The sequence below is a fragment of the Gallinula chloropus genome (assembly GCF_964237585.1).
Source record: "Gallinula chloropus genome assembly, chromosome: 6".
NCBI classification, from domain to species: domain Eukaryota; kingdom Metazoa; phylum Chordata; class Aves; order Gruiformes; family Rallidae; genus Gallinula; species Gallinula chloropus.
Genome location: NC_140091.1, coordinates 28,377,694 through 28,389,973, shown reverse-complemented (window position 1 = coordinate 28,389,973; position 12,280 = coordinate 28,377,694). Strand labels below are relative to the sequence as shown.

Here is a 12,280-nt window from a genome sequence, read left to right as displayed (position 1 = left end):
GGAATGCAGAGTAGGTAAGACTAAGAGTGAAGCGCAGAAAGCATTAATTGAAAAAAAGACCTCAGGGTTAAGTGCTAAGAGTATTTTTTATCATAATTCTTTGCAGATAATGAAATTCCTGTTATGTATTTTTCTCAAGGTTGGGAGCACTTCAAGTACTTCACAAGAATCTTTCTGCTAATCACCTATGAAGCTCCTGATCTTAGAGTTGCTCTTCTGCAATGAAGAAAAGGAGACGGCTCGCTGCAAATCTAAATGAAAAGGTTCATCTGGGCCATGAGAAAGATAGTTCAGAACAAATTCTTGTAGTTGACTGTGCACAAGAAATTGTCTCAAAGTCTGTCAAAATAGCTCCTGGAGATCCACTTGAATCTCCCCAAGAACTTTCACCGTCATCAGAACAAAGAAAGCTCCTAAGCTCACTGCAGTATAACAAAAATCTACTTAAATACTTAAATGATGATAGACAGAAGCATCCATCGTTTTGTGATTTACTCATAATTGTAGAAGGAAAAGAATTCAGCGCTCACAAAGTTGTCGTGGCTGTTGGGAGCAGCTATTTCCATGCCTGTTTGAGCAAAAATCCAAGCACTGATGTCGTCACTTTAGATCACGTAACTCATTCTGTCTTTCAGCATTTGCTTGAGTTTCTCTACACCTCTGAGTTCTTTGTATATAAAAATGAAATTCCATTAGTTCTGGAAGCAGCAAAATTTTTAGATATCATAGACGCAGTGAAGTTACTAAATAACGAGAGTGTTTCCAGCATACAGACTGATGTGGTGACTGATGCACCTACACCAGTAGAAACACTCAGTGAGCTGACAGGTAAACTATTAAATAGTCATCAGTGCACTTTTTGTGGTCGAAGTTTCTGTTACAAGAAGTCCTTGGAAAACCATTTGGTTAAAACCCACGGATCCCTTTCACTGGAAAGAAAGCATGGGTTAAAAATGGTTGAGAAGGCCGACTTCTCCACTAGACGTTCTATGAGAAACCGTAAGTGTCCTGCGAAATTTGATAACAGTGACAATGAAAGTGGTGATGTCTCTGACAGCCATTTGGAAAAAGTCAGTTCTGACAAAGAAACGTCTGATAGAAGTGAATTTGAAGACAGCGAAAGTGAATGCAACGCTGATGAAGAGGGACAGGAAGAGGAAATGTCAGGTGAAGATTCTGAGTCTGAAGAACAAAGTGAAAAAGAACAGAATGATACTGAAGAGGGTTCTGAGGCAGTTGATTCAGTGGGAAATATTCCTGAAGGCTTAGCTCCAGTCATCATTCAAAGCAGTAGCAAAAAACTACTGCAGTGTCCCAAGTGTGACAAAAAATTTGATCGAATAGGTAAGAGCTAGTTGGGTTGGTCTCTTTCCTTCGTACCATATGGTGGTGTGGTTTGTATGGGGAACAAACGGAGCTTTTTGTACACATTTGAAGCCCATTTCTCCTTTCATGACTTAAAATTCTAGTTTTGTGCTCAAAAATTACAGAAGAAATTGCATTAAGTGATACTGAAAGTATTTCTTTATAAGCTTGTATTACTGTAGACAAATGACTTTTGTATTTTAAATTTGTGAGCTGTAGCACTTTGTTTTTCTTTATCTAACTCCCAGAAGTATGATGCATATTCTACAGAGAAAAGAATTATCTCGTACAAAGCAGGGAGCTTGCTGTTGGCTCTGGGTAGGTAAATCCTTGGTGTAGGACTGAGTTCTTACCTCAAAAACACGGGCAAATTGAACAGGTAATACAGGCGGTGTGAAAGACATAGGAAAGTAATGTTTTTGTTCATGGTCGTATGTTGGGTCCCAAATACAGATCACTTCAAGGGTCTGTATCATTCATTCAGTGTTTTGTTATCTGAATATACCTTAAAAATGCCAGTTTGCTGCAAGGCTGTTCCCTGTTCTGAAAAGGTGCTTCACAATCAGTGTAATGAAAGACTCGCAGGACAACTTTCAGTACTTTAGAACAAAGTATGCTCTAGAGTTGAACAAGATGGACTTGTAACCCTCATACAGATTTAACAGTCATACAGAGCCCTTTTATTTTTACTCTCTAGCTTAAAAATAGTGAAGATGAAAGTGTGTGGAGAAACCTTTGATCAAATGCGTGTGTGATCACCATGCAGTTTTCAGTGGTGTAGATGTGTGTGGAAGGTACTTAGATCTTGATAACATTTGAGAGAGATGTTACAGAAGAAACCCCAAACGTGTGTATCATAGGTGATACCTGATACTGTTGATACTAACTATTTTCTTGCTGCTATTGTTTTATAGGCAAATATGAGAGCCATACACGTGTACACACGGGTGAGAAACCCTTCGAGTGTGACATATGTCATCAGCGCTATTCAACAAAGTCCAACCTGACAGTGCACAGGAAGAAACACTCCAGTGATACTGACTTTCATAAAAAGGAGCACAAATGTCCCTACTGCAATAAGCTACATGCAAGCAAAAAGACTTTAGCAAAGCATGTGAAAAGGCAAGTATGGGCAATTTGTCTTGTGTTTCTGAAGAATTGGTTTTTTCTGTTCAAAAGTGAAGGCAAATGCATGTGTGTATACAGCATTTTCTGCATTATTTCTGTCACTTTTTTTCAGATGAGCATCTTTTCCGAGGACACGGGGATTGGCAGTATCAGCTAACCTGCCATAACCTGCCCTGTGCATAGGGACTGACTAAATAGCAGTAGGGGCTCTGTGGGAGTTCTACCCTGTGTTTTCACTATAAGTTCTCAGACTAGCTAGAAGTCAGACTGACCTGTCAGTCAGAACACAGTACTTGTCTGTGTTGCTTTCAATTAGGAGGAAGAATAAAATACCTTCTTTGGTTTTAATGTTGTTGCTATGCTGTTAATGATAGTAGATGGATAAACCATTTATCTGAAGATTCTTTTAGGTGAATATGATGTTTATGATAGGTCTAATTATAAGGTATTGTTACTTGCATAATGCTTTTTTCTTTTCTTTCATTGTGGATGTCTGTAAAGCATTACCATTAAAACTGTCCTCTGTCTTACCAGTTGTCATACAGGAGTCTACAGTCAATACTGCCTGCCAGTTACTTCTCCCTTTAGAATTATTTAATGATCAGTATTCTGTGCTGCTGGTTTGGCAATCAACTTTCACAACACAAAGTTTAGAAACAAATATTTAGTATTTGGGTGATCTTCGTCTTCGAAAGTTGTAACTGCTTTCATCTTCTATCTTTCTCTTAGGTTTCATCCAGAGAACGTACAAGAATTTCTTTCTATTAAGAAGACAAAGAGTGAAGGTTGGAAATGTGATGTAAGTGATATGTCAGTCTTTTTTTTATATATAGATGCTGTTTTGTGACTTGAAAAGTGAAAATATACTGTGTTTTTCTGTGACATATCAGTAAGTTTTGTAAGTGATGGTATAAATTTCCTCTTTATGTCCTGATTTAAAGACTGAATGCCATTCTGTATGTACACAGGATGTATGTGACCGAGTAGGTAATACCTAATTGGATTCTAAAATAGTAGAAGGAACTGTTTTTTTTATGTCATCAGCTTTTTCTACTGTTAAAATATATAAATTTACAGATTGTTAGACTTGCATGTTATGAATGCTTTTAAAAGTCAGTATTTGCTCCCCTTGTAATTATGCTCATCAAATGCTGACTGTAAAGTATACTTCTTTGGAAGGCTTCCTCAGTATTGAGGAAACTATAAAATATGAAACACTTTCTCATTTAGCTGCATATCCAGTACCAGTACAGGCTGAGGGATGAAGGTGTTGAGAGCAGCCCTGAGGGGAAGGACTTGGGGCTGATGGTGAATGAAAAGCTGGACATGAGCCAGCAATGTGTCCTTGCAGCCCAGATTGCTGGCTGTATCCTGGGCTGCATTGAAAGCTGTGTGACCAGCAGCGCATCGAGGGAGGTGATTCTGCCCCTCTACTCAGTTCTTGTAAGACCTCACCTGGAGACCAGCTCTGGGCCCCCCAGTACAGGAAAGACATGTAACTGTTGGAGCAAGTCTAGAGGAGGCCATGCTGATGACCAGAGGAATGTAGCACCACCACTCTGCCATGAAGTGAGGCTGAGAGAGTTGGGCTTGTTCATCCCGGAGAACAGAAGGGTCCAGGGAGACCTAATAGCAGCCTGCGAGTGCCGGAGGAGACCTACAGTAAAGCTGGAGGGGGTCTGGTTACGAGTGCATGGAGTGCCCTTGTACAGAATTTTAGCTTTCCAAAAGTTCTGTGTCTCTAAAATGTTTTGAGTATTTTTTGTTGTTGGTTTGGTTTGGGTGTTTTCACCTGTTGGGTTACTTTCTGCTGAGTTACTTTTGAAACATTGTAGGAAGAGAGTCTGGTAAGGGCTGGAGACAGTAGAAAAAAGGGGGGAACAGCTAACTGTATGCTGGAGTTGCCAGTAGTTTAGTTTAAGGTGCCATGGATCATCATCCTAATTTATATAGGGCAATCTAATAAACTTTATGTGGAATACAGATTTTTTTTTTTCTTAATGTTGACTGCCAATTGGGATCGAGTATGCTTTTGAATAATACATGTCTAATCTTACACTGCTGCAGAGAGCAAATGAACTCAACTGTTAGAGTTTATGAGTAGGAAAAAACCAGGTTATAACTGATGTATCTTTGACAAAGTGTATTATCATTTTAGATTTGTAAGAAATCTTTCACTCGAAGACCTCATTTAGAAGAACATATGATCCTTCACTCTCAGGATAAACCCTTTAAGTGTACCTACTGTGAAGAGCACTTTAAATCCCGATTTGCAAGACTGAAGCATCAAGAAAAGTTCCATCTCGGTATAGAAACCTCCTTCTGACATGTAAACAATAGATTTCAAGTAAAACCTTCCTCCACCATTGTATGTCCTGATCAGTCTGATTTCCACCCCACCTCTTTTTCCAGTTCTCACTCTTCCAGTTTTGTGGGGAAGTTAATTTGGGGTAATTTTCATTGGTTGTTCTTTTACATTTCTGTCCAGCTGTCTTTTTGAAGCACTGTGCTGTTCCAAAATAAATGAAAATTTTTGGGGAAGAAGAATTAAAGTTCATTTTCTTTTAAAACTTTTTTGCATCAAATTGGTTCTCAGCTATGGAGTCAGAGTCCTTGTGAAGTTTTCTGAAGACTTTTTTCTTTCTTCCTGAAGCATACTCCAAAGACTTTTCTAATTACTGCTAATTATTTCTTCTGGGTAGGAACTAGATTGGTAATAGGAATGGTGAACTTATTTTTTTTTCTATTAATTCTTAGTTTTTGCTTTACAGCCATGAAACTTGCCAAAATACCAAGTATTAGAAATAACTTAGTGAAGCAAAAAGTGCACAGTCTAATGAAAGTATGCTGACTGTTCTAAATGTTAATCATCTGTTAGAGAGAACTTGCTTTGTAAATTGACCAGGGTTTTCACAAGTAAGGAGTCTGTGCATCTTGCTTGCCTTAACTGACAGTTCATACTAACACCATGTATGTGCCTCTTTGTAGGGCCTTTTCCTTGTGACATTTGTGGCCGCCAGTTTAACGATACAGGAAATCTGAAACGCCATATAGAATGTACTCATGGAGGAAAGAGGAAATGGACATGTTTCATCTGTGGAAAATCCGTCAGGGAGCGGTAAGTACTGCATGGAGCACTTCAGCAGAACAGAGAAATACCTAGTGTGCTTTGTTTGATTCCAAATATACTTTAGTTTTGACATTTTAACATAAATGAGACTATTTCAGAGGATAGTGTATTATAAAATCAATGGTGACAACTGTAGGTAACTAGTTATGAGGTGGAACTATGTTAAGAAAGCTTTTGCTTCTCGTTCACTTCAGGGTCTTGTGTTGTGCAAGAACATCTTGCATTTCTTTGGGAAAGAGTTTTTTGCTATAGTTGTTTTTTTAATTATACTGATGATGATAGGAAGAGGAGAATCAGTGGTAAGAATGACTAAGAAGAAATCTGACTTCTGCAAAGATGGTTTTGTGGAAGCTGGAATAATATTGATAATCTTTGCTGCTGCTTCTCTGAATGGAGAAAAAACCCCTTAGTATAATGCTCTGAAAAGTAGAAACTGTAGAAGTTGGCTAATAAAGTCTAGTATGGAAAATTTCCATTCTATATATATGAGGGGGAAAAATGTGAATTTTAAACAGTTGTTAACATGGGTTCAGTGCAGGTGTCTTGCACTGCTCTATAAAGGAGATCTTGTAAGTTTTCTAAATGGTGACTTATGTTTAGGTTCTAAAACAATAACCCTTACAGGGTTTTTTTTTAAATGTTGGTATTATTTTGATGGAATACATCTTCATCTCAATAACCATGACTCAGGTTCTAGTTATGTTCTATTTGGGGAATATTAAAAGATCTGCAGTATGTTTTCTTCATTTTTAATCTTCCAATGAGTGGCAAGACTGCTGGAACTGTTTTAAGAGGAAGATTTGTCCCTGATGGGTTTTGTTGGTGGTGTGTGTTTTCTAGTAGCTTGGTCCACAGGGTATGTGTGTGTTAAAATAAAATGTACCAATGCAATAATGAAATAGTTAATAAACAAGCTATAAAGTACCAATAATTCCACAAAGCTTACTTTGAATTGCAGGAAGAATTTCTGATTAACAAAGTCTCTATGTTCACAAATTTGTTTCATTTACGTTATGGAAGGCAGTTGAATATTTAAATCTTGTTACTGTCATTAGAAAAGATGAAAATTTTTGTGTGAAGCATAAAAGTTCTCTTTGAGAAATTATTTTTATACTGAAAGGAGAAACTATTTTTATACTGAAAGGAGATCCAAGAATTTTCCCTTCTGTTTTGTACACATACTTAGCAGCTGTGTATACAGTAAATTTTACTGTCTGATTCCTTTCGTGGAGAGGAATTTTCATCTGCATGCACTTTATTATTTTTTTTTCTTACGTTGGAAAGGAGATAGGGAAAGTAGACTTATATAACTGTGTGTGTGTGTGTGTGTGTATATATATATGTCTGTATAAGTTTATGTTTTTAAATACACCCTGTGCAGAGTTAAGTCTGTGATCTAAATCTTCTTCACGTTTGACTTCAAAGCTCTAGCTTCTTTACATGTAGTAATAAGGAAATTATTATATAGAAAAGAGTGTCGGTGTTGATGTTTTCTTTAGTGTATGTTGCCCAAATATGTGTTGGGATGATGTTTTGTTTCTTTGCTTACATTTTTTTTCTAGAATGGGTGGTTCAATAAATAGTAGATACATTGCCATACTGCCTTCAAATCTCTCTGTATGTGTGTCTGAATAAATTGGTGCAGTTATTTAGATAAACTGTGATCTATCATAGTTAAAGAGATGGAGAAATTGATAGTCTTTCACTCTAAAGTGGCAGTGACATGGTAAAAATTAAATTTTACTGCCTTTAACAGAACAACTTTAAAAGAACATCTGAGGATTCACAGTGGAGAGAAGCCTCATCTTTGCAGTATTTGTGGGCAGAGTTTTCGTCATGGAAGTTCTTACAGGTACAGATTTTTATTAAATAAGCTGCTAAATTGCTTATTTGGTCTTGTATATGCATTCATGATATCAATGTAATTCTTGATAATGTATGACTGATAGCATTAGTAAATGCTTTAAATATGCTTAAATATTGAAAGTATATTAATAACCTGTGAGAAGACATTTAAAATACAAGATGTTAATGTTCTAAACACAGATGAGGCAAAGCTAACTTTCTGTACCTCTAAAACTTTGGCATTTTTGTTATTCAAAAAGAAAACAAGCAGTGCACTTCAACTTAGCAGGGTCTTTTATGGCAGATACGAGAGTTTATCTCTCTTCTCTCTTGCTTTCTAAAAGCACTTTAAGCATACTTGAACTGAAAGTTACTTCCTGATACTTGCATGAAGCATTCAAGTCTTGTTTTCTGGCATTTTGCACTGAATTAGCAGTATGGATTATGTTAATAAAATTGTATTGTATGGTTATATCTATGACTGTAAATATGCAGACTTCATCTAAGAGTCCACCATGATGACAAGAGATACGAATGTGAAGAATGTGGGAAAACATTTATTCGTCATGACCATCTGACAAAACACAAAAAAATACACTCAGGTAGGCATTTTCTTCGAAAATTGGCTTTGAAATAAATATTGTGAAATAAGATCAAACTAAAAAAATAAATTTAGACCTGGTAAAAATTCCTCTCACTATTTTTAAGGTCTACAAAAGTAGGGTTAATCTTAAAAGTTGTCAAGGTTTTAAAGCCAGGCATTTCCTCCATGCTAACATAGAAAGCAAGCCAAGGGACAGTCAAAAACATGTAACAGTGAATTGCTTTAAATATAATAATAAAAAAAAAAGCAAAAGTGAAAAAGGAGGATTTTTTTAATGAGTTCAGATTTCTTTTTTTTAATAGCAATTGTATGAAACATTACCAAAACACAGAAGAAGCTGTCACAGTCTCAAAGTTTGTACACTGATCACTTTAACTTAAGAACAGCAAATGGGTATTTCTGAAGTTTCTGCTGTGGGAGAGGAAGGAAGGTAGTGGGAATCAACCCTGAGAACAGCCAAATGGGGATGATCAGGAAGAAAAAGGAAAACAAAATCTGTCGTATTGAGAGTAGGAAGGTTATCAAATGTGTAGGAAGAGTGAAGGTCCACTAGGGACTTTTCCTTTTTCAGAACAGGCTCCCAAGTGAATGTGGCCGCCTAGGAGGCAACATACTTTCTAAGCAGCATGAAAATATGAAAGTGATCAGAGTCTGAACTTACTGAGCCTTTATTTTTGAAGGACAGCTTCTTTTTAGGTGTTTGAAATCATAATGTCTGCTATAAAACAAAGAAATCTTTGAAAACTCAATTACAACAACAACAAAAAAAATCCTCTTTTCTACTCTATTTGCTTTTCCCCCCTCTAGAAAGTTACATTCTTTGACTGTCCACACTCCTCCTACTTACATGAGAAGAAATATTCTGCCACTTTGTGGAAGATCTCAAGATGACTAAAAAGAATCAAGATACTTTTAAACAGCAGCATAAAAGAAAAAGGTAACTATGTAAAACAGGATAATTAAAAATATAAATACTGTGATTTAATTTTAAGTTGTAAAAGTCAGTAGCTAAAAATTATGGATATGCTTAAATAAGCTTCTCTTAAAGCCCCTGGGTTATTGAAGATAGCGCATTTCGGGTCATAATGGAGAGAGTAGATTCCTGGCCATTTGCTTTGCCCCTTTGTACAGTGGGTGTTTGGGGAAGTGCCCCTTATCTTATGAACATGAACTTCTTTTGAGAAACGACTAATAGTTGGTTATAGTCATACTCGGCAAGTGGTAAAAATCCTGACTGATAGAACCAACCTCCTGCCTGAATTTTGTTCTTTCGTAACAGAGAATCCTTCTCTGAGTAAGGTGTCTTCCCGAAGATTTAACTGAGATTTACTGCCTTTTGCCCTTCTAGGTGAAAAAGCACATCAGTGTGAGGAATGCGGAAAATGTTTTGGCCGTAGAGATCACCTTACTGTTCATTATAAAAGTGTTCATTTAGGAGAAAAAGTTTGGCAGAAGTAAGTGTGGTGGCTTTATACCTGCGCAAATACTCCTGTACTGTAACTGACTGAGGGGCTTGAGTGTTCATGAAGAATTCTAGTAGTGTTCTGTCAGGCCTGTTACCTTACTCTTGATAGAGATATCATTAGGTTTGAAGTGGATGTCAGAAAACTACCTTCAATTTAAAGCAAGGTGTTTTCTTTGTAACATAATTAAGTAAATAAAATAGAAACGTAACAGAGGATCAAATTTTAATTTTAGCTGTCTCAGTGTTGTTCTAAATTGATGGCATGCTGTATTATCATCATTGCAGTTCTAGCTAAGACTGAATTATTAGACATCCTTTAAGCACTGCGAGAATGATCTTAGGTGTTTTAGAAGCTGCTAGCAGATTAGTGGCTCTGAAAATAGGTAAGAAACCCACGTTATGTCTATAAATTGAGAAAGCGATAGGGTTTTTAAATTCTCGGGCTCCAAAGATAAGCTTTTCAGAGACTGTCAACTAAACTGAGACCTAGTTGTTTTTCAAGTTGTGTTTTAACTACTTGTACTCATTAGCATTACGTAGAAGCTATTATAGATGTGTCTGTGTTGAAAGCATAGTACATTGTCTGCTTATTCTCTTTGGTTTTTCTTGATAACCAGTAGTCTAAACCATTCTTAGTACTTTATGACATAATTCTGTCAAAACAAAAGCCTCTTGTGAGTGTTGGGTGAGACCTGTTACTTAAGTATATTTGGGGAGTCAGAAAAGGAGTTTTAGTGGCTTTTTTACTTTTGAGTACTAAGCGCCAAACCCAGCAGAGAATAAAACTGAATATCAAAAACAGTCTAATTGACCTGGTTGGTACGCAGATGCCAGGAAATATGAATGTAAGTGGGCAAATTTGGGACCTTTGATATTCAGCTATTTTGCAATTAAAGATTTCAGAAAAGACCACGTACATAGCTTTGTTGTTAGTGGACTTAAAACCCAGTATCTAACATGAAATGTCTTTTCTTCTTTAAAGATACAAAGCAACATTTCACCAGTGTGAAGTCTGTAAGAAAGTTTTTAAAGGGAAATCAAGTTTGGAAATGCATTTTAGGACACATTCAGGTAAAAATAGAATAACCCCCTAGGAAACCCCAAAATGCTTAGGGATGCGTTCTTTTTTAATACATCAGTATTGATAGAATTAATTAATTCACTATGGTTGTTGAGCATTTGGGACAAGAGAATAGAATGTCTTGCTGCTTCCTGCTTCTTTCTCAAATGTTGGTCACTCCTGAATGCTTCCTTCTGAATGCTTCAGTTGAAATATTGATAATCCTCACTGCGGGGTTGTGGTGTGCTCTATATACCTCTTCCTTTAGGCAAGTGGTGTATGTTCTTGCTGAACTGATCCAGACCTCCTGTTCATTTCTGTGGTCCAGTGAATACTACATGTAGAGTTGTAATCTAGATGGGAATTTGAAATCCCTTTTGGAACGTGTTTGACTTCGGTTTTCCTGCATTATGTTTAGGGAAATCATCGCCCTTTAGAAAGGTTTATTAAATACAAATTGAGCTCCTTTAATACTAGTATAGCAGTTTAAAGACTGTTCTTTTTTTATTCTGTTTATATTCTCATTCCCTTTGTGTGTACCTGACAGAAATCACAAGTATCGACAGAATTGTAAGGAGTGGGCAAATATAACTTCTAAACAAACTACTAATGCTCCCTTGACTCCAAAATTGATGCTAAACATACGCTTTTCGTTGTCTGTGAAATTGCTTTATGCTAGGTGTCTATGGCATAACCCATGTATGTTTTTGCATATTTATATGTGACACGGTTTTACTCAGAATAACAAATCTTCTGTCTTTACAGGGGAGAAACCCTACAAATGTCAAATCTGTAATCAGTCTTTTAGAATTAAGAAGACTTTAACAAAGCACATGGTTATTCATTCAGATGCTCGCCCTTTTAATTGCCAACACTGCAATGCGACATTTAAACGAAAAGACAAGCTGAAATACCATATCGATCACGTTCATGGATCAAAGGCCGCAGAAGAGGCATTGACATCTTCTTCAGAGGAAAAGCTGGTCTCCTTGCCGGTGCAGTACGCCTCTGATGACAAAGTTTACCAAGCTGACGCTAAACAGTATGTGGAACAGTCCAAAGCATATCAGTCGGAAGCCAAAACTTTGCTGCAGAATGTATCTCCAGAGGTGTGTGTGCCCGTGACGCTGGTGCCAGTTCAGATGTCCGACCCGCAGGCTGACCTAGTGCAGCATACGGCTCAGCCGCACGGCATTCTTCCTCCGCAGCCCGAGCAGGCAGATTATCAGCGAGCAACAGATCTGTCCTTTCTGGAGAAATACACTCTTACTCCACAGCCTGCAAATATTGTTCATCCTGTAAGGCCTGAGCAGATGCTGGATCCTAGAGACCAGTCATATCTTGGAACTTTACTGGGGCTTGATCCGGCTCCTACTGTACAGAATATTTCAAACAATGAACACTCATGATCAGACCATAACATTCCACCTAATTTACTAAGCCATTAGCCAATGGAAGGCTGATATGGCAACTAAGATTTATATTTTATATTTTATTTGGACTCACGAGTCTTCTGCATAGTTTTGGAAAAACAGGTTTGTTTACATAATATTTGAACATTTAGGCACATTTTGATGCATACTGAAAGAGTGTTTCTTGTGATTTTAAGAGTTTTTAAAAATCTTATAGATGGTCTTTTAAAAATTATGCTCTGAAATACCTTTTAAGGATAGTGGCTGAAAA

The 12,280-nt window shown here is 37.0% G+C and overlaps 1 protein-coding gene across 1 annotated transcript; it reads left to right on the top strand.

Moving 5' to 3' along the window:
- Positions 1-221: 221 nt before the first annotated feature.
- On the top strand, positions 222-12,006 carry ZBTB41 (zinc finger and BTB domain containing 41; the record flags this gene model as incomplete). The annotated part of the gene is made up of 10 exons (XM_084266082.1): positions 222-1,344; positions 2,280-2,487; positions 3,223-3,292; positions 4,652-4,799; positions 5,482-5,611; positions 7,380-7,475; positions 7,964-8,070; positions 9,421-9,526; positions 10,520-10,608; positions 11,363-12,006. 10 exons carry the CDS (start codon positions 222-224, stop codon positions 12,004-12,006), a joined length of 2,721 nt encoding a protein of 906 aa, XP_084122208.1.
- Between the last annotated feature and the right edge of the window lie 274 nt (positions 12,007-12,280).